Source organism: Microcebus murinus, chromosome 17 (assembly GCF_040939455.1).
Source record: "Microcebus murinus isolate Inina chromosome 17, M.murinus_Inina_mat1.0, whole genome shotgun sequence".
NCBI classification, from domain to species: Eukaryota; Metazoa; Chordata; class Mammalia; order Primates; family Cheirogaleidae; genus Microcebus; species Microcebus murinus.
In genome coordinates, this window is record NC_134120.1 from 36381838 (window position 1) to 36405729 (window position 23892).

Consider the following 23892-nt stretch of genomic DNA (forward strand, 5'->3'; position numbering starts at 1 on the left):
GCTATTAACATTGATGTACAAGTTTTGGTGTGTGTGTGTGTATTCATTTCCTTTGGTTATATATCTTGGTGTAGAATTTCTGGATCATATGATAATTCCATGTTTAACATTTTAAGGAACTGCAAACCATGCTCTGTGTCTGATTGATTAGACACACCTTTAATACTCACTCAGGCAGTTGTCAATTCTGCCTTAGTTTTAACTTCCAGCTTTCATAGAGCCTCAAGGTCAGCCATAGGTGAGAGTTTGAGGAGCTTCTCAGGTATTACGAGGGCATGTGAACAGCCCCAGGGCTTTCATACATCCTTGGGTATTTGTAGCCTCCCTGGAATAGGCTGGAGCTTTACAAAGCCACTGTGAACATCTTTCCCAGTCTTTCAAGTTTGTTGATTAGTCTATTGTTTGTCACAATTTTTAGCTACAAAATTAATCTATTGCCTGTAATTTTTTTTTTTTTTTGGAACAATCATGCCTGGGGGAAAGACTTTTTGTACTGAATGAGTTTTGCATCAAATCAAATACAGACATTTTTTGCAAGTGAGGTCTTCAAAAAATCCACCAGACAGGTCAAATAATGACAGTTTTTTGAGAATGAGGCTTTGAATGGCCTGCTTCTACTTCCTCTGGTGGCCATCAGATTACTGATTTTCACCACAAATTGTGAGTTGTTTTCCTTAGAGGCTCTGTAGAAATGGAAAGAAGAAGTAGGAGAAGTTAAAATACCACCAAGTTCATTCTTCTTACTAGGATTAGGCTGTTTTCATTGAAAAAGTGCTCTCTAAATTGCTGCAAACCTTTGGTTAATTTCCAGAGTTTTGAGAAGGCTGATTTGATGATTTTTGCCAGTTTTCTAATTGTATTTATGGAGGAGAGAGTTTTTCAGGGGACCTCACTCTGCCATTTTTACTGATGTCCTTTGCAAGGACATAATATCAAAATGTTGGCCTTTTATTTCACATTTTTCATGGTCTTATTTTTCCTTTAACTTTGTTTAGGGTATCTTCTGTCACATGACTTTTATATTTAATAAAATATGCTGTCAAACAAATCAACATTTCTCTTGGTTTACTTAACAAGATTACACTATCCTTTAGCCCAACATTACACAAATAAACTCATATTGATTACACTAATAATTTGTAATGTTTTCTGTTTGCACTTAGATTTTTATCCATCTGAAATTTTATTTTTGTTGTGATATGAGTTAGATGTGAGGTAGACAGACCACTTTGTATTTTTTTAAACAGATTCTGTATTATTCCAGCTCTATTAATTAAACAATTTCTCTCTCATTTAATTTCAGTACCACTTTTTAAAATATTAATTCACATGTATTTCTGGCCTCTAGTTTTTTTCTCTGCTCTTTATTACAATGACAAAAATAAATTTTGCTTTAATATAGTGATGTGGTAGGATATTTTAATATCCGGTAGCAAATTTCCAACATTAATTTCATTTTTCAGATCCCTCTTGGCTATTCTCCCATACCTTTTTTTATTTTGGAGACAGTCTGGATCTGTTGCCCAGGCTAGAGTGCCATGCCATTAACCTAGCTTACAGCAACCTCAAACTCCTGGGCTGAAGTGATCCTCTTATCTCAGCCTCCTGAGTAGCTGGGACTACAGGCATGCGCCACCATGCCTGGCTAATTTTTTCTGTATATTTTTAGTTGGCCAATTAATTTCTTTCTATTTTTAGTAAAGATGGAGGCCTCACTCTTGCTCAGGCTGGTCTCGAGCTCCTGAGCTCAAATGATCCTCTCGCCTTGGCCTCCCAGAGTGCTAGGATTACAGGTGTGAGCCACTGCGCCTGGCCTCTCCCACACCTTTTACTACTATATGAACTTCATTTTATTCAGTTCAACAGTGAATACTCCATTTTATTATGTTTTGAAATAATTTTAAGAGAACTAATATTCTGTTAAACCTTTCCATCACATATCATGCTTTTCATGTGAATCTTGATTTGGGCTTTTTAATAAAGAGTTTGTGTTTACTTCAGAGTTCATCTTTGGTTTTTGTCAAATTTTTTCCCAAATATTCTATATCTTTGAGAAAACATTTAAAGTATGTATTTTTTAAAACAGACTATTCCTCTTATAGATAAAAGGTATTAATTTCCTTATCCTTATATCCAACCACTTACCAAAATCATTTATTGTAATTTTAAATGGAATCTTTTGTTTTTCTAGATATTTAATCATATCATCTGAAGTTGAGGATATATTATTTATTCATGTTCAATATTATAATGGCAATGTTTGGTTTAATTATCTAATTGTGATTAGCTAGTCTTTCACAAAACATGATTAATAATAATGGTGGTTAAAAAATACTGTGGTCTTATTCTTGAGTTCAATGAGCAAGAATTCAGCATTCATAGTTTATTTTCATATTTAATGTTGGTCCTTTATATTATACGTGAGTAGTTTTCTCTGTACTAACTTAAAAAGCTATGGAAACTAGTGAATTTATTAAATGGCTATTTTGCAAAGTGTTGCCATATTTATATTTTTTTTACTTTAATTTATTGATGTGATGAACTGTGACTCAAAATTCTCTGATGTCTTTCAATGTTACATAACTGAAACAGATTCTATCATGATTAATTATTTATTTAAACACTAGAGTAGATTTAGACTCGATTCACTATATTTTATTCTGAATCTTGCACCAATTTTCATAATGTAAACAACCTATAATGTGTTACAATATACTATTTTAATTAATATTTATTAAGTTAAAGTAGCTCTGCAAAGTGAAATATAATCTGTTTTTTCGTTTATGAAAGAATGAAAAGCTCCACAATTCACTTATTTTCTGTTCATTTTCTTTTTCTTAGCTAGATGATTTGAGAAAAACTTATGATCAACTAACCTGGAAAAAAAAAATGTTTGAACAGGAATATGTGGAAGCACTTAATGATTTTTATGCCACAGTAAGTTTACCTTTCCCTACTTCCCAATAGAGCTCCATTCTCTTCCCAATATTAAGTCATGTAACTAAAAGTAATTTTTATTAGTTATTTTCCTTTTGCTAATTAAACATGTATAAATTATTCTTTTCTTAAAGAAAAAAACATGCGATATTGAGCTTTCTAATGTCACAAAAGATTATGGAGATATTTCAGTAGTACATACTCAACTGTCAGAAGAAAATAAAAAACTTTTGATGGATCTTAACGCTGTAAAAGTTAAAATCAGTGACAGGTAATTCTGAAAATAATTTTTTTATTATATCGTATTTCCAATATGTTAAATATAATGAATCCCTACAATTTCTGTCCCTCGAGTGATATAGTTGTGTTTTTGTTTATCATTAATTTAATTTTATTTAATTATCTACCAAATGTTGTGTTTTTAATTACTCTACATCCCTTTTGAAAAGTCAAAATAACAAAAAAATGATCTTATAATAATGAGTTTTACGTACTCTCACCTCATCTCCTTTTGATATATCCTCTTATACTCAAAGATACTTTAAACTTAAAAAACAGTAGGTCCTGTGGGTGGATAACTTCTAAGACTCACCGTGGATGACTGAAACCACAGTTATTATCAAACCCTATATGTACTAATTTTTTTAATCTGATAACCAAGGCAGCTACTAAGTGACTAACGAGCAGGTAACATATACAGTGTGGATAAGCCAGACAAAAGGATGATTCACATCCTGGGGGGAGAGGGTGGAACTGCATGTGATTTCATCACACTAATCAGAATAGCCTGAAATTTAAAACTTATGGATTGTTTATTACTGGAATTTGCCTTTTAGTATTTTCAGACCTCATTTGGCCTCAGGTAACCGAAGCTGCTGAAAGTGAAACCACAGATACGGGGGACTACTGTGTATCAAATCAAGCTCATGATCTCCTTTAGTCAACCCTCAGTTCTCCCCTGCAACTACTATACCTAGTTTTCTTGGTATAGAAATGAATGAGTTTTTTTGACTCCTCTATTTCAAACTCCATATTCAACATATCAACAAGAACTTTTCCACATAGTATATATGTTTTTAATCTGTTCACTTCATTGGCCCACCAGCAATCTGGTACAAGCTATCATCATGTGTGGCATAAATTTACAGAGACTTACAGACTGGTCCACATGTAGTCATTATTTTCCCTTTTTACTCCATCATCTATATTTAGGTAGGCATGTTTTATTTTTCTTAATTTTTTTAAAGTAAGTATAATCAATTTTTCTCCATATCTGCATTAAGTTTAGCAGTGGTGAAGGGACAAACCCCCACCCCAAATATATCTCACAGGGTCCTTTGAATAGACATGTCTCATTGGGCAGTCTCATACTGTTTCTGGTTCACCCTTATATGGAAATTTTTCTTATCAGGGCTTGGAAATTTCCTCTATGAATATGTATTTTAACCTTAATTACTTTTCCCTCTGCTTCTGTTCTGTTCTTTGCTTTAATTTTGAAGGAATATTAATGATTGAGCTTGATTCTCAACTATTTTTAAATGAGTAGATACATTGTTTCCTAAATGCCTATGTATATACAATATAGCTTATTGTATATTTGGATTTGAAAAAAACATAGTTAAAGGTTTAACTATCAAAAGAATGTCCTCTTTTACTAATGTAAATGTACATTCACACATGCACACACACATGCATAGCAGTTATAATAGGCAGATAATCAGAAGTTCAAGGTATTAGTATTAATTCTGGCTATAACACTAACTTCCCTTTTTCCTCTTAGCAAAAAAGATCTAATACTAGTGCCTTAAACTCCTGATCACCAGTCTCATTTATGGCATGAGAAGGTGCTTCACTTGGTGATATTTTTTTATGATTTTGTTTAAAATGTTCTACTTCCAGTAGTTTTGATTCTGTTCTATTTTCCTACCCTATGGAAAAATTATAATTAGTATCCAGTGCCAAATTAAATGATCTTCTATGTATTACAATATGAATTATTCATAATTTAAGAACCCTCTGGTGTTTTATAGGATATAATCCTTCTTGTGATTCTTGGGCAATATTACCAATAAAGGAGAATGTGTGTCTGCTATGTTTGAATCATCAGGATATAAGCAGAGAGCATATGACTGCTTAAATTTCATATAGAAATTCTTGCTGACCCTGGATAGATATATATAGATATACAGGGTATCCCAAAAGTCTCCATACAAAGGCAAAATTTTGTTAAATTTTGTAATGAATATTTTGTAAACTAAGGTACATTTAACTATAATTTCTCATTTTCCCTATTTATAGTGACTTTTGGGACATCCTGTATAACATAGTTATATTAATAGATATGGACATGGATATAAATATAGATACATATTCAGTTCTTAATGCTACAGAAATGTGCTGCCTGTTGTAAAAAAATTTGCCTTTACAAGGATGAAAATGGACATCAATACTATCTGCAATGTTATTCTTATAAATTAATTAAATAAAAATAATTTAAATCCCAGGATAGTAGAAAATAAAAACTTCCTAATAGGGTGGCATACTTAGTAGTAGTTTGACTATACTGACTGTAATGTCAGTAGTCAGCACTTCAGAAAGTTTGCAAGTCATATCAATGATTAGCCTGAATAAAATACATTTTCCTTTTTTCTCAGAGGGAAGACAAGTAAGTACCATATGCTGAAACAAGAAATTATCTAACAGATTTCAAAAATAACAACTTTTATTAAGCTACAACTTTTTTATTATCAACTTTTATTAAGAGATAACATGGTAAAAAAAACAAATTGTATTTATATGGCTTATATATTAATAGAAAAGAAAGCAAAACATAATGTATTGCATATGATCCTCTTTTGCTCTATTCATTAAAATTCATGAAAGAAAATTGGTTTATATTATGAGTCTGTAAGTTTAAGTTACATTGTAGGAAGCCAGTCCACTTTGGAATTTGTAAATCAGAGAGATGTTAATAATTTGAATATGATCCAGTGATGAGAAAAATTAACCTTTAACGAAATAAATTAAAAGTTTTATTATAACTAAATTCCTAATGTAATAGTATTTAATAAAATAAGCAATTATTTGACAAAATGACGAACCAAGATAATTTTAAAATGCCTATTCTTGGGGGTAACAGCTATATATTATATGTGAAAAAGATTATATAACTATTAAATTCTGTAGTATTGTCCAAGTTAGAGACAGCTAGAAAATTGAAACCTCAATAGATAACAACAGCCATCAATTGGAAATAAAATTTTGAAACATAATTTACAACATAATTTTAAAACATAAAATCCAAGGAATAAATCTAGAAAGGAGATATATAATAACTCTACACAGAAGACCATTTAATATTATTAAGGCAAATTATACAAGGTATAAATCAATGCGGGGGTTGGGATATGTTGGCCATGGATTGGAACACTCATTATTCTTTTGGTTTTTTTAATTTTAGCATATTATGGGGTTACAAATGTTAAGATTACATATATTGCCCATGCCCCCACTCCCCTCTGGAGTAAGAGCTTCAAGCATGTCCATCCCCCAAATGTTACACATCTTACGTTTGGTTGTATATACCCATCCCCTCCTCCCCCCTCCCACCCTCCCAACACCCAATAAATGTTACTCCTATATGTCCAATTAGGTGTTGATCCGTTAATACCAGTTTGCTGGTGAATACATCTGGTACTTGTTTTTCCATTCTTGAGATACTTCACTTAGTAGAATGGGTTCTAGTTCTATCCAGGAAGATACAAGAGGGGCTATATCCCCATTGTTTCTTAAAGCTGAGTAGTACTCTATGGTATACATATACCACATTTTATTAATCCACTCATGAATTGATGGTCACTTGGGTTGTCTCCACAGCTTTGCAAGTGTTAATTGTGCTGCTATAAACATTCGAGTGCAGGTGTCTTTTTCATAAAGTGACTTTTGATGTTTTGGGTAAATTCCCAGTACTGGAATTGCTGGATCAAATGGTAGATCTACTTGTATCGCTTTGAGATATCTACATATTGCTTTGCACAGAGGTTGAACTAGTTTGCAGTCCCACCAGCAGTGTAGGAGTGTTCTTATCTCTCCACATCCACACCAGCATTTATTGTTTGGGGACTTTTTGATAAAGGCCATTCTCACTGGAGTTAAGTGATATCTCATTGTGGTTTTGATTTGCATTTCCCTGATGATTAGAGATGTTGAGCATTTTTTCATATGTTTGTTGGCCATTATTCTGTCTTCTTTTGAGAAGTTTCTGTTCACGTTCTTTGCCCATTTTTTGATGGGGTTGTTTGATTTTATTCTTGCTGATTTTCCTGAGTTCTAAATAGATTTTAGCTATCTGCTCTTTATCAGATGTGTAGCTTGGAAAAATTGTCTCACATTCTGTGGGTTGTCTGTTTGCTCTTGACAGTTTCTTTGGCTGTGCAGAAGCTTTTTAATTTTATCAGGTCCCATTTGTTTATTTTTGTTGCTTTTGTGATAGCCTTTGGGGTCTTCTTTATAAATTCTTTGCCTAGGCCAATGCCTAGAAGGGTATTTCCAACATTTTCCTCTAGAATTCTAATAGTTTCACACCTAAGGTTCAAGTCTGTTACCCAGTGTGAGTTGATTTTTGTGAGAGGTGAAAAGTGTGAGTCCTGTTTCAGTCTTCTACATGTGGCTATCCAGTTTTCCCAGCATCATTTATTGAATAAGGATTCTTTTCCCCAGTGTATGTTTTTGTCTGCTTTGTCGAAGATTAGTTGGCTCTATGAGGATGGTTTTATATCTGGCTCAATGCCCCTGTTCTTGTGCCTGTAAAAAGCTGTTTTAATGACTGTAGCCTTGTAGTATAGTTTGAAATCTGGTAAATTGATACCTCCTATTTTGTTTTCATTGCCCAGGATTGATTTTGCTATATGTGGTCTTCTCTGGTTCCATACGAAGCATAAAATTATGTTTTCCATATCTGTGAAAAATGATGATGGCATTTTAACAGGGATTGCATTGACTCTGTAGGTCACTTTGGGTAGTATATACATTTTAACAATGTTGATTCTGCCGACCCATGAGCATGGTATATTCTTCCATCTGTTTACGTCCTCTGCTATTTCCTTCTTCAGTGTTTCATAGTTCTCTCTGTAGAGGTATTTTACCTCCTTAGTTAAATATATTCCAAGGTACTTTATTTTCTTTGTTGCTATTTTGAAGGGAATTGAGTCTTTGATTTGATTCTCACTTGTACAGTTGTTGGCATATATAAATGCCTCTGATTTCTGTGTATTGATTTTGTATCCTGAAACTTTACCAAATTCATTTATCAATTCAAGGAGCCTCTTGGTTGAATCCTTAGGGTTTTCTAGGTATAATATCATGTCATCAGCAAGAGTGACAGTGTGATCTCTTCTGCTCCCATTTGGACGCCCTTAATTCCGCTCTCTTGTCTGATTGCTGTAGCAAGGACTTCCAGCAGTATGTTGAACAGAAGTGGAGATAGTGGGTAACCTTGTCTTGTTCCAGTTCTAAGTGGGAATGCTTTCAATTTTTCCCCATTCAGTGTGATATTGGCTGTGGGTTTGTCATATATGGCTTGTATCATTTGTAGGTAAGCCCCATCTATGACTATTTTGTTGAGTGTTCTTATCATAAAAGGGTGTTGAATTTTGTCAAATGCTTTTTCTGCATTTGACATATCTATTGAGAGGATCATATGGTCTTTGTTTTTGCTTCCTGTTTATATGGTGAATTACATTTATAGATTTGCGTATGTTGAACCATCCCTGCATCCGTCGGATGAAGCCCACCTGGTAGTGATGAATTATTTTCTTGACAAGCATCTTGATTCAGTTGGCTAGGAGTTTGTTGAGAATGTTTGCATCTATATTCATAAGGGATATTCGTCTGTAGTTTTCTTTTTTTTGTTGCATCCTTTCCTGGTTTTGGTATCAGGGTTATGTTCGCTTCATAAAATGTGTTGGGAGGAGTCCATCATTCTCGATGTTTTGGAATAATTTATGCAGGATAGGCACCAGTTCTTCTTTGTAGGTGTGGTAAAATTCAGGTGTGAAAATATCTGGTCCAGGACTTTTCTTTTTAGGAAGGATTTTTATTGCTGTGTCAATTTTAATACTTGATATTGGTCTGTTCAGGAATTCTATTTCTTCCTGGTTGAGCCTAGGGAGGCTGTGTGTTTCTAAGAAATTGTCCATTTCCTCCACATTTTCCAGTTTGTGTGCATAGAGGTTTTTGTAGTATTCATAAATTATATCTTGTATCTCCATGGCATCAGTTGTAATTTCTCCTTTATTGTTCCTGATGGAGCTTATTAGAGATTTTTCTTTTCTGCTTTTCATTAGTCTAGCCAATGGTGTGTCAATTTTGTTTATTTTTTCAAAGAACCAACTTTTTGTTTTATTAATCATCCATATAGTTTCCCTGTTGTCTATTTCATTTAGTTCTGATTTGATCTTAATGATTTTACTTCTCAGCTGGGTTTGGGGTTGGTCTGTTCTTCTTTTACCAGGTCTTTGAGACGATTCGTTAAGTTGTCTATTTGTGATCTTCTTGACTTTTGGATATAGGCATTTATGGAAATAAACTTTCCTCTCAGGACTGCTTTAACTGTGACCCACAGGTTTTGGTAACTTGTGTCACCTTTGTCATTTACTTCAAAGAATCTTTTGATTTCCATCTTGATTTCCTCATTTATGAAGTGATCATTCAGCAGAAGGTTGTTTAGTTTCCATGGCTTTGTGTAGAAATGAGAACTCCTGTTAGGATTGATTTCTACATTTATTCCATTGTGGCCTGAAAAGATACATGGTATAATTTCTATTTTGTAAAATTGTTTGAGATGTGCTTTGTGTCCTAGGATATGGTCAATCTTAGAGAATGACCCATGAGCTGATGAGAAGAACATATATTCAGTGGTTTGGGGTAGAATGTCCTGTAAATGTCAGTCAGGCCCATTTGTTCTAGAGTTCTGTTTAAGTCCATTATTTCTGTGTTGATTTTCTGTTTGGAGGATCTGTCCTGTGCTGTCAGTGGGGTGTTAAAATCTCTGACTACTATGGTGTTGTTGTTTATCCATTTGTTTAGATCAAGTAGAGTTTGCTTTATGAATCTGGGTGCACCAAGGTTGTGTGCATATATATTTAGAATTGATATGTCTTCTTGTTGAACTGTACCCTTCACCATTATATAGTGACCTTCTTTGTCTTTTATTACTTTTATTGATTTAAAAACTAAGTTATCTGTAATCAGCACCACCATGCCAGCTTTCTTTTGGCTTCCGTTTGCTTGAAGTATTATTCTCCACCCCTTTATCTTTAGTTTAACTGCATCCTTGCAGGTTAGATGTGTTTCCTGAAGGCAGCAGATACTTGGCTTGTGTTTTTTTATCCATTAGGCCAGGCTATGTCTCTTGAGTGGGGAGTTCAAGCCATTCACATTTATTGAGATAACTGATAGGTGGGGCAGATTTCAGTTCATTATGTTGGGTTGAACTTTCTTGCTTTGTTTTCTCTCTTGAGCCATTGTGGTATCTGGGCTTTGATTTTTAGCTTTGAGTAGATTTACATTCGTGAGTGTTTATTGTACTGATCCGTGGGGTAACACTGTTTTGAGTACTTCAGGAGTTTGAAGTTGCTGTGAGTTAGGCTGATGCCACAGCTCTCTAGCCCAGGCAACAGAGCTAGATGCTGTCTCAAAAAATAATAATAATAATTATAACAAGGTTCAATATGTAAAATGACTTGTTACTGGTACAAAGATAGAGAAACAGACCAGTGGAGCTGAATAGAAAGTCCAAAATCAGGTCCATACATATATAATCACTTGATTTATGATAAGTATGCCTCTACAGTGCAGCAGAAAAGAAGTGACCTTTGTAAATAGCGTTAAGAAAGAAAAAAAATCCTTACCTCTAACTATCACAACAGTCTAATTTTTGAAATATAGTTGTAAATGTGAAAGTTAACACAATAAAAAGTACTAACAGAAAATATCAAAAAATATTTTAATAAATATGAGTAAGGCAAAGTTTTCTTAAGCAGAAAAATAAATACCATCGTAGAAAAAAACAACTGATGAATAAACATGCTGTTATGTCAATTAAAAGGTAAACTACAGGCCGGGCGTGGTGGCTCACGCTTGTAATCCTAGCACTCTGGGAGGCCGAGGCAGGCGGATTGCTCAAGGTCAGGAGTTCAAAACCAGCCTGAGCGAGACCCTGTCTCTACTATAAAAATAGAAAGAAATTAATTGGCCAACAAATATATATATATAAAATTAGCCGGGCATGGTGGCGCGTGCCTGTAGTCCCAGCTACTCGGGAGGCTGAGGCAGGAGGATTGCTTGAGCCCAGGAGTTTGAGGTTGCTGTGAGCTAGGCTGACGCCACGGCACTCACTCTTGCCTGGGCAACAAAGCGAGACTCTGTCTCAAAAAAAAAAAAAAAAAAAAAAAAAAAAAAAAAAAGGTAAACTACAGACTGATAAAAGATATTTGTAATGCCTATATCTGAAAAGATAAATCAATAAACTAATAAATCAGTAAAGATAATTTAACAAATATATAAATAATAAATATAAAAATATAATAAATATAAAATTACAATAAAAATAAAAATTAATAAAGAAAAAGAAAATAATGAAACAACAATGAGCAAAGAGTTAAACAATTACTTCACCAAAGAGGATAATCAAACGTATAATAATCATGAAAAGGTGATTAATTTCAGTCATTAGAAAATATAAACCAGAACAGCAACGAAATACCACTCCACATTCACCTGCATGGCCCAAATGAAAACACTATGGATACTTTAGGTTGGACTAGGAAGATGGAGTAACTAGAACTTTTATTGCCAATGGGAGTGGAATTTTGTACAACAATGTAGAAAAATATTTAAATACTCTCTACTACAGAGTTAAATATATTAAACTCCTAGGTATACAAGGTCTATCCAGAAATTATCCAGCCACTGTTAATATTAATATAATGAGAATGGTTTGTACGACATGCATGTAACCTGACAGCCAAGGAGAGTGGAGTGTAATGCACATGCATAAACAATGACAACTTCGCTGTACTAGTCGGTAGGGTACTAGACACTGTTGAGTGAGCATGTGTACTGTGTGGCCATCAAATTCAAAATGAATGAGCAAATAGAGCAATGAACCTGCATCAGATTTTGTGTTAAGCTTGAACATTCTTCTGTGGAAACTTTGGATGATTAAGGCTTTCGGGGACAATGCAATGAGTGTAGCGCAAATAAAAGTGTGGCACAAACAGTTCAAAGATGGTCAAGAATCTGTTGAAAGTGATCTGTGATCTGGAAGGCCTGCAACAAGCAGAATGACTGAGAATGTTGAATGAGCACGGGTTAGGTTAAGAGATGCTGGGAGAACTGTGTGAGGTTCCAAGGCAACTACTTTGAAGGGAAATGAGATGTCATTGCCCTATATACAATGTTTCTTGTATCTTCTTCAATAAATGCCTCTATTTTTCATATTACATGGCTGGACACTTTCCAGATCGACCTCATATATCTACTGATAATACATACTCCTGGCATCAAAAGTCACTTGCAAGAATGTTCATAGCATTATTTTTAATAGCTACAAGCTAGAAAAGATTTAAATGAACATCAAGAATGTAATGGGTAAATAAAATGTAACATACTGATACAAAGTAATACTCTGGAACGATGAAAATGAACATATTCCAACTGCATAGGACAACTTGGGTGAGTCTCCCAAACAAAACATTGAGCAAAAGAAGACAAAATGACAGCATGTACTCTGTCATCCTGTTAGAAAATAGGCAACATGGTAACAGGCATCCTTGAGAACTAACTTTGTGCCTGACCATTGCTGACATGCATTAAATGAATGTTAAATAATATTTTCCATAGAAAATATTCATTTCCATTATATTGTCTGTAATATGCTAAATTTTATGAGATACATAAATTAATATAAAGGTCCATGATTTTTATCATTTAGTGGCTTATCTGAGAAATAACTTCATATATCTTTATTTTTACTTCATTGAAAATGCACCTCCAAACAGCATTTTATAACTTTATAATTATGACTAATAGATCAACTTTGTAGTTATAACTAAATATAGACTTCAAAAATATAGAGTTAAAAAGCAAATGTGTGGGTATATGAAAGTGTGTGCCTGAGGACCTGTTTTGTGTCCGACACTGTTTTAGATGCTAAAGATATTAAGTTTATACTCTCCTATGGGATAATATATAAACATGTGAATTAATAAATATGTGTTTAAATATTCAGTCACTGATACTCTTGTGAGGAAGATAAAATTGGATAATGTGGCAGAGAGTGACAGGCCAGGGGAGAGTTGGGGACAGGTGCTCTGCTTTAGCAAAGACATCCAGGGTCACCTCTTTAAGAAAGTAACATTGGAATTGAGACCTGAATGAAGAAGACATGACAGCCTTGAACAGGTCTGGGGAAGAGAATTCCAAACACAAGGATTAGACAATTCAGAAGCCCTGAGATGCGTAAAACTTCCATACACTCTGTAAACAGAATGGAGACCAGTGTAGCTGGAAAACTGCATATGGGAGGGGTAATTCAGGGAAATGAATGTTGCAAGGCAGAGAGGGCTCAGATACTAAAAGTTCATAGGTGGGCTGTGATAAAAGTATGTAAATTTAAAGTTCTTTATACTCTTACACTTTAGAAAGATCACTTGGGCTACTTAGGGAAGGACAGCTTTTTTGGTAGTTTAGAAATATGATAATGACGACATAGGTTGGGGTTTTTGCAGTATCATTGGAAGGAAATAGCTGATTTTCAGCTACATTTTGGTGATGACCATTTAGTAAGTGGGATATAATATAGGAGGAAAAGAAAAATTGTTAGGGTGCTTGCTGAGATAGCAAGGGCTTGTAGAAGGATATGAAGAAGATTTGGGGGAAGAAAATATATCTCCTTGTACCATATTAAATTTCAGATTCCTACGTAAAGTTACAATTCATTGTAACTTTATTACAATGTTACATTACATTACATCCTGGGTTTTTCAGCCCAGGATGAGGGGGATACTGAAGACAAATTTGGAGTCATAAAATTTAACACGGGAAAGGATGAAATGTCTAAGAATAGTGTAGATAGACAAGTAATGAGCATTTATATTTCCTACAATCTGCAATTTGGATATAAGAGAATGTGAACGTCTCTTGCTACAAAATGCTACAAAATTTTCTATAAATGTGGCATAAATAGGGCTTGTACTCTTTAAATGAAATGCTGTACTACCGGGAAAGTAAAGGAAATCCCCAGAGGGCCATGCAATGAAAGTAATTGAACAATTGCAGGCTAAATTCCCAGCTAATATTTGGCTACCATGAAAATATGGATGAAGAGTGGCCTTGCTAAACTTGGTAAACAAGGGAATTGAATGTTAATGGCAAAAAAGAAAAGAAAAGAATGAAAGAAAGAAAAAGAAAGAAAGAAAGAGAGAGAGAGAGAAAGAAAGAGAGAGAGAGAGAGAGAGAGAGGGAGGGAGGGAGGAAGGGAGGGGAGGGGAGGGAAAGGGAAGGAGAAGGGAAGGAAAGGAAGGAAGGAAGGAAGAAAAGAAAGAAAAAGGAAGGAAGGAAGGAAGGAAGGAAGGAAGGAAGGAAGGAAGGAAGGAAGGAAGGAAGGAAGGAAGGAAGGAAGGAAGGAAGGGAAAAGAAAGAAGAAGGAAGGAAGGAAGGATGGGAGGGAGGAAGGGAGAGAGGGAGAGAAGGAAGGGAAGGAAGGGAAGGAAGGGTCCTGCACAATGGATCTGTGCAAATGAGGGAGCTGGATAAAAGTAAAGAGACTTGAGTGGATGGACCAGAAAAAAATATACCTACAAGCAAAGGCAGAGACAAGAAAGTGTATCTCTAGCTAAGCGTAGGGCTTGGGTGATAGAAACCCAAGTGAAAACATTCCTAGGATGGCCTCTTTTCACACTGGTTCAATGTTTTAATTTACACTACCTAAGTCATAGTGGAAGGCCCTAACCAACAAGTTATCATTAAAAAGTTATCCTGCTCTGCTCATATCTTCTCTGGAGGAATGCTCCAGACTGAGGCCACTCAAGGCCACTTCATACTTACAGATGAAGTAAGGCTTTTATTTTAAAATGAGCCCCCCAAATTATGAAACACATAAAGAAAAACCCACCATGAATGAGAATCATCAGAAATAACCAGCAGTATACTTATTCCCCAATAATTTCAAATAATAGAATTATTATAGAGCTAAGATAATATAATTTATTATGTTCATTCTATCTACTATTTTAAATGGTTAAAGGGAACAAAACAAACTAATAGAACACCATCAAAATAGTGCAGGCAGTTTTGAAAAAGGATCCACCAAAATGTGTAAACATTAAAACTGGATTCATCTCTATTAAAGATTTCATTAATTAAGTAGCAGATAGAGCTGGGGAAAAAATAATCAGTATATCTGGAAACGTAAAGCACAAGCCAGAATGAAGCACTGAAAGAAAAAGAGACAAAATAAGAAATATTAGAGTTGTAGAAAATAGAAAAAGAAAGGAGAGAATAGGAAAAGCAGTATTCAAAAAGATAATGGCAGATAGTCTATAATTTTTAAAGCATGAATTCTCAGATTCAGACATCACAGCGAATCCTACACAAGATAAACTCAGAAATAAAACTTGAATTTATTTATACTATAGCTTACTCATATTGGAAGGATAAATTAAAGTCATGACATACCTTTTGTCAAACAAATGTATCCTACAGTGACAATATCTGCAAATAGCTTTCCTCCCTCCTTGAATTCAAGGAGTAAATGTTATATTTTTTTCAAGGTCAATGACACCATCTGTGCTCTTGGTCTCAACCTCTTCTGGTCTGTTGAGGACATCGTTTTATTCATATCACTTTTATTTTTGACATTTCTATTTATTATCCTTTTCCCTTCCTTATCTTTTTTGCCTGTAGATATCATTAATCCTCTTCCTACATAAAACAAAAACTTTGCCTTCATCCTATTTGTACCTTTAGCAATAACTTAGTAGTTCTCTTTTGTTCTCATTAAAATTCCCACATAGTTAGCCATATTTGCTAAAATACTTCCTTGACTCTTAATCACTTTTTGACACATAGCAGTCTGGCTTCTGAAACCTCCATGCTACCAAAATTTATCTTACTTAAGTGAAAGAAAGACCTTTCTTCCCATACCCACTAGATTATTTTTAGTCCTATTTCATGTTTTTTTTTTCCTTTCTGCATGTGACCCAACCATTTGTGTCTATGCCCTTTTTGATGCTATTCCCTTTTCGAGATTCAGAATGCCATTCTCTTGGTGCTTCCTTTAGCTCTCTAAAGATGTCCTTTGAGAAATCCTATAGGGCTCATTTGTCACTGCCTGCCCACTCACAGATTAGCTTAGGGTTCTACTCTCAGCCCACTTACATCCATACTCTACTTCTTGTCCCAGGAATTTCACCCACTCTCATTATTTTAACATGTACTATATATATATATATATATATATATATATATATATATATATATATTACTTTTTAATCTCACGCCACATTCTTTTTTTTTATTTCGGCATATTATGGGGGTACAGATTTTAAAGTTTCAATAAATGCCCTTCCCCCCTCCCCCCACAAGTCTGAGTCTCCAACGTGACCATCCCTCAGATGGTGCACCTATCACTCGTTATGTATGTATATACCCGCCCCCCCACCCCCCCTCCCCAACCCTATTACTGTAGTACCTATGTGTCCACTTAGGTGCTACTCAGTTAATACCAGTTTGCTGGAGAATATATGTGGTGCTTGTTTTTCCATTCTTGGGATACTTCACTTAGTAATATGGGTTCTAGCTCTAACCAGGATACGCCACATTCTTTATCTCTCCCAACAATATCATTTTGAATATCCACTCTCTTCCCCAACACACATCCTACACTGTTATCTACCAAGTTACCTGTTTCAGACATCGTTCTTAAATCCCTCTCTCCTGGCTCACAGCCAACATCTCATCAACTTCTACTAAGTCTATCTTTTAAATATTTCTCCAGTGGGTATTTTTCTTTCTCTCTGTTTTAGTTACCAATTAAATAAACCAGGCCCTAATTGTCTCTTGGTTGGAATATTAAGACAGGCTTCCAACTGGTCTAACTTGTTTCAAGTTTGAACCTCAGATGCAACATGGGCACCATGTATTTACAAAGGATGGATCGGTATTTGCTTCCAGCAGTTTTAAAAAGTTTCATAGGCTCCCTACCAGCTATAGGATAAAGTCCAAGTTCCCAGACTGTTAGATTAGACACTGTAAATTGTCACCTGTTCAACTTCAGACTCATCCCTTACCAATTTCTTCTATGATCTTTGCCTTAGTCTATTTTGTGTTAAAATATAACAGAATACCAGAGGCTGGGAAATGTATAAAGAAAAGAGGTTTATTTAGTTCACAGTCTGAAGTCAGGAAGTTCCAAGGCATGGCCCTGGCTTCTGGCTAGGGCTTTCCTGCTGCACATACATAGTGACAAAACCTGAGGGCCACTCTGGTGTTATAACAGCCCACTCTCATGAGAACTAATTAATCCATTTCCATGAAAACTAATCCCTTTTGCCAAAGCAAGAACTCAGTCTCCACTGTGAGAACAGCAGCAAGCCAGTCATGGGGAATCTGCCCCATGATTCAAACTCCTCCCATTAGACTCCACCTCCCAACACTGCCACACTGGATATTAAATTTTAACATAGGTTTTGATGGGACAAACCATAGCAATCTTTATGTTCTAGCCAATTCAAACATATATGCATCCAAACTCATATTGTTTTGACTTCAATCTTGGTCTCTGTTGTTTCTCTGATTGAAATTCTGTTTTTTCCTTTCTTCCCTTTCTTCCTCCTGGTGTTCCTCCTCTCCCTTCCCCTTCTCTTCTTCAGCTTCTTTTTTAATCTGATTCATTCAGTAGCTTGGATATTAATTCCAGAAGCTTTCCCTCTTGGTAACTTATCTTCCTCTATCCACAAACCAAAGCAGTGTTAAGTGTTTCTTCCACTATTGTATTTATTATTCCTTGGCAATCCAGTGTTTTTACTTGTTTGTTTGTTTTTTCCTTCCCAAGAGTATAAACCAGGAACCTTTATTTTAATTCATCTTTTTATCTCAACCACCTAACACAGCACTTGACATGTAATCACTGCTCCAAAAGAATCCATTAAACTAACCCTCTCTAGCTACACATACTTCTCTACAAGCACCACACGATGCATAGTTACTGTTGGTTTGTTCCTTACTTTTTCCTCTTGGGGTAAGCTGCTTACTTGTAGGCATTATGTGTGTGTTTTTCTCAATAGGTGTTGAATAAATGGCATAACTAATGAATGAGAGCTGAATATAATAGTATCCTTAGTTCTTCCTTTGTTCCTTAGTTTCTCTGTGTCCTTTTCTCTCTGCTATATTTTCTGATATCATGTCTGCTTAGGAAGTCTCTTTCCATTCCAACATAATATCAATGGCTGTTTACCTTTTTTACATTTATTTTTCCCTCTCATTGTGTTCCATCTCACTAAACCAGAAAATGTTATAAAGATTCACGCTGTTCTTACATACTATTTTAATGAACAAAAAACTGTTTATTGTATAATCTGTGTTGTTTAATGTGTGTAATATTACCCTCAATTTATTTAGATTTAAACTTCATATCAACCTTGATGATGGGCATTAAGTTAATCTTACAGATAAAGAAATTCAGTATGAAACTGTCTCCACTAAGGAGCAATCACGATTTGAATACAAGTCTAAATCCAAAATTTATGTTCTTTTCACTTAATAACATTGCCTCTATTCCTCTGCTCAGTACGTCTCAATTTCTGTTTCTGGTATGTTCCAGAAGATTTTCGACACAAAATTTACTACTCCAAAAACATATCAAAAGCTTATGGCTTTGCTTATTTCTCCATCTTTACGTTTGACTATATCCATTGTTTTTCCTGGAAGTGTTCTGCTATTCTTACTTATTTATTTATTTATTTTTTACTCAACTATTTCTCTGAGTCACCTTCCTCTTATTCTCAGCTTCTTTTTTTCCTAAGGTCCAAAAATAAGTCTAGTGAATATCCCACAAAACTTCCCCAAACTAGAGCTGTTACATATATGAAGATTCCACCAGGATATCATCTCACCACTTGATGCCATTCCCAGATTGTTATGCTATTTAAATATGTTACATAATTCTTTAATATATAATCTATTGCTATGCTCCCCAACCCCCAGCCCAAGGACTGGTATTGGTCCATGGTCTGTTAGGAACCGGACTGCATAGCAGGAGGTGAGCGGAAGGCCAGTGAACAAATCGTCGTCTGTATTTACAGCCACTCCCCATTATTCCACATAATCTCCCTCCTATCAGATCAGCAGTAGCATTAGATTATCATAGGAGCATGAACCCTACTGTAAACTGCACATGTGAGGGATCTAGGCTGCATCCTCTTTATGAGAATCTAATGCTTGGTGATCTGAGGTGGAGCTGAGGCAGTGATGCTAGTGCTGGGGAGCAGCTGCAAATACAGATTATCCATACCTGCAGAGAGATTTGACTGCACATTAAATGTAATGCACTTGACTCATTCCCCCCAACCCTGGTCTATAGAAATTTGTTTTTCCCTGGTATCAAAAAGGTTGGGGACTGCTAAATCTATCGCTTATATAGTATGCACTTTATAATATAAAAATAGCAATGTTAAAAGATAGATGCTGTATTTGTTAACAGACTTTGTTCAGTACCCTGTGCACACAAATGTTTGCTAGCTCTTTTGTTGGAGGTGATGGTGATGATAATATATGATTGTTTACCTGCATAAGCAGTGTGTAGTTTGATAATTTTGTCTTTCAAACCAACCAGCATCCATTAAAAATAGACCCTTCACATTTGAGACATTTGACTTGAGCAAACAATTTCACTTGATTGCTTATTCACATGATAGACAGACAGGCTTCAACAATCTAAGTCAAGGAAAATGAACTTCTTTAAAAGGATTTGAAATTGATTAATTTAGATTTAGTTTGCTTGAGGTTAACTGTGTGGTATGAATTTCTATATAGTCATTTTCTTACATTCAAGCTCTGTAAAATATTCTGAATATCTACTTCTAATGCTCTACTATACCTCAAGCAAGACAACTGCAGTGTAACTGCAGTGATCCAAAGATGGGGTTGATATTAAGGGAAATGAGCAAAAAAGCTATTGAATACCATAAAGATATATTGATATATTTTATGAAATGTGTTTGTCAAGAGGTAACAGGATAGTGATTTATTTGTAGAGATAGCAATTAGAATATTATTGAAGTTGTTAAATAGCCTGGAATACTTAGAATGAATCCACAGGGTACTGTGTTTTTCATACCCGTTTAGCTGTATCTTACCAGCTTATTAATTTGAGTTACTTCACAGAAGTATAGAATACTATTTTTTTCCAGCATTTTACAGCAAACTTTTAAGTGAATATTCTTAAACTATTTTTCTTTTATTATTTTTTAATTTTCAGGTATTAAAAAAGTATAAAAATATGCATTAAAATCTGTATATGCATCATTTGAAATTAACTATTCACCCATACGTTAGCCTATTTTAGACCTTTTTTAAAAAGGAATTAAAATACTATGAATAAATCACACTTTCCATTCCTATGTTCTACCTCTGCAGAGGCAATGGAAATGTGAATTTCGTGTATATACAGTCCATGCAAGAACTTGGACTCTCTGTGTTTAGACCTCTTCATTTTCAACAATCTTTTCTCCCTTGCACACCAACGACCCTCCCTTATAGTTTTACTCTAGATTTTGTTGTTTCCAAGAATGGACTCCCTTCCTGATCTCAATTTTAAGAATCCATTCTCTGATAGCCAACACTTCTCTTTCCAGCTTACTTACTCTACTGGTACCCTCACTCCAACAACTGTTTGACACTAGGATGACCAATCTATCATCCTTACTCTATTTGGCCATCCCAACTTCTTGTCCTTCTTTCTTTTCTTGTGGAACCTAGTTTTGTTGGGTCAAAATAAGCATTTATTTAAATAACATCCAAAACTTGTTTCTATGACTTCAAAAGCCCTGTTACTGAAATAAATCAGCAGTTTATATCATTGAACTTTCTCTAGCACCTGAAAGTGGCTGAAGTAAAACACTAATTAGTCTAATTATTGTGCTGATTAGTCTCACCTTGGGTGGATCCCCCGGTTTGGTGGGCCCTAAAGGTTATAGCATACGTGGCCAATTTATGTAAAAGAATACAGTATTATGAATACAAAATGCCCATAGTTAACTTGAATACCACTTTACAGAGGGTACATTATATTAGAAAGAGAATGGTCTTAATCAATCATGGTCAAAATATCTTATTTTTACAAACTTTATGAAAACATAAAACCATGTGAAAACACTGCTAGGAACACTCAAAAGACTTTTTGAAAGGGGCTGGGGCCAACTAGAGCCCCTCATGCTTAAGCTTCATTAGCATTACAATAAATTTGCTTTTGAGTAGAACTTAAATTATATGACTACAGATCTCAAGTGATACTCAGCACTGCCAAGAAATTGCTAGACAATTCAGCTTTTTTGATGATTGTTTCATATCTTCTCCCTCTCTTCAATCCTAGTAACTCACATCACCCACATTTTAAGTTAATCTTTTTCAAAGAGAGTCTAGATGTAATCAAATGAAAATTACCTCTTTCTGTTACCAGGGTACTTGCACACAATACAATTGTCTAATCTTTCCCATGAATCATTATTTCTCTTTACTTTAATAGCATAGGAACATTGAATAATATTGCTCATGTTACAGAATAGGTAAACACAAAATAAACCATATTCCTGCATCCCACCTCTGTCCTTCTATTCTTTATAGCAAATCTTATCAAAATAGACACTCCTGTTTGCATGAACTCACATTTCATTCTCTAGTCAACCAGTTCCAATCAGGCTTTTCTCAGAGTGTCATATTCTGGATCCATGGTCAATTTTGTCTCATTAATTTGAAGGGTTTTTTTATTGTTTTCTTTCAGTTAGCTATGCTTGGTTAGGACATCTGATGGTATTTTAGGTACAATTTCTTTATAGGTAACCTGTCTTTTCTGCCTGGGAACTTTAGAATTTTTCTCTTCTTATTTCAAAGTTCTGAAATTTCACAATTCTGAGTCTAGGGGTATGTGTCGGGGGTTGTGTATGTGTGTGTGAGAGAGAGCGAGAGAGACATCGATTTATCCAGTTTAGCACTAAGACTTTCCAAGTTGATGGCCCATGTTGGTTATCAGTACTTAAAATGATTCTGCTATAACTTTGTTATACATATTTCTTCTCTATCTTATTTCTTGTCCTATGATGTTTTAATAGGAATGTGATAGTTCATCTGTTAATTGCTGCTTATAATTGTGCATTTTTTTTACATATTTTGAGAACATAGTCAGAGACATTGAAGTAAATTATTATTTCATTTCTTGTTGGATTTCTTGTTTTTTATTATCTATTTTTACCTTCTTTCTTCGTCATGATTTCACATTAAATTATATTTCATTATGTTAATGTTGCTGCGCCAGTGCTTATTTTCATATTTTCTGAGTGGCTTAGTCTTAGGCCTTTCATCTTGCAGTCAGCACTGAATCCTGTTTTTTAAATATAATCTGATGTTTTTAACAGGTGTACTTGAGACAGGTATATTAGGCTTGTGTTACAAGCCTAAGTGTAACACCATTTAATTTTGAAACATGTTTAGATAATTATACACATTTCTAATAAAATCTGGTGTTATTTTATGTTTTAATTATTATCCTGAGAATTACACATATTTTAGCAAAATTAATTATTATTGAACATCTTGACACATATCCCATTTTTTGTAGTTGCCTGGTGCCTTAGTTTCACTTTAAATAATAATTTTTTCAGAATTAATGCTTATGTACGCATTCTGATATTTCTCAATTATCTTTGTTCTTATGCCTTCTTGTTTCCCCCTTTGGTTAAATTTCTATACATCTGAGGTGATTCTTTAGTCTTTAATTTAGTCTTTATCCCTTAATTTCTCTAGTCTTTACAACAACTCTCCTTATTATTGTTCTTTCTGTAAATCAAAGGGAATGTTACTTAACACACACTCACTCTACTCCACTCCGCTTCATGTTATTTTAATGAGGGCTTAGTGGTAAATTTTCTTAACCTACACCAGTTTTGCTCATCAACCTTGAATAATAGTTTGGCAATGTATGCAATTCTAACTTGACATTTATTTTTGCTTTGCTTTGAAGATAATAATTTTCTTCTGGCATCTATTACATCATTTTTTTATGTCTTTTTTTTTTCTGTGTCACTTCCTCCCTCTTTTCTCTGTGTCTTTAATATTCTACTTTTTTATCATAATATCTTTAGCTATAGTTCTTTTTTCAAAATTTTTGTAATGTTCAGTACTCATAACCCATTTTGTTATCTGGTCTGTGATTCTATTTTTTCTTCAAGTCTAGAAATTTCTCAAGCCTTCCCACAACAAATCTCCTCCTTATTGTTCTTTCTGTAAAGCAAAGTGGATGTTGCTTAACGTATATATCAAGCATGGGCTGTGCATGTGTTCCATAAAATACATATGAATACAAACGTGCACATACATATTTACATATGTAAATATACATACTTACACACAAATAAACACACATATACACAAAACAAACACATAAAAGGTATAGACACATACACAAATATTCATGTGTACACAAAAATAAACACCCATAGACTCACATGTATACATATACTCTGTATGGGTACAAACATGCCCCACACACCCAACATCATACTTTTGTTTGGGTGAATTTCTTAGTACTTTATTCCTACCTAATCATCTAAAACTCTCTTTGACCCCACTCAGTTTAGAGTTCTTTTGGTCTATTTCAAAACTATTTTCATTATCCCTTCC

General features: G+C 34.5%; 1 protein-coding gene across 2 annotated transcripts in view; it reads left to right on the forward strand.

The window, feature by feature from the left end:
- Positions 1 to 23892, forward strand: part of CCDC178 (coiled-coil domain containing 178) — a 428206-nt gene that overhangs the window by 132040 nt on the left and 272274 nt on the right. For both annotated transcript variants that reach the window (XM_012782579.3, XM_012782578.3), the window contains exons 12-13: positions 2842 to 2937; positions 3072 to 3208. In XM_012782579.3, the coding sequence (XP_012638033.1) occupies positions 2842 to 2937; positions 3072 to 3208 (233 nt within the window). The remainder of the gene's footprint in view (positions 1 to 2841; positions 2938 to 3071; positions 3209 to 23892) is intronic.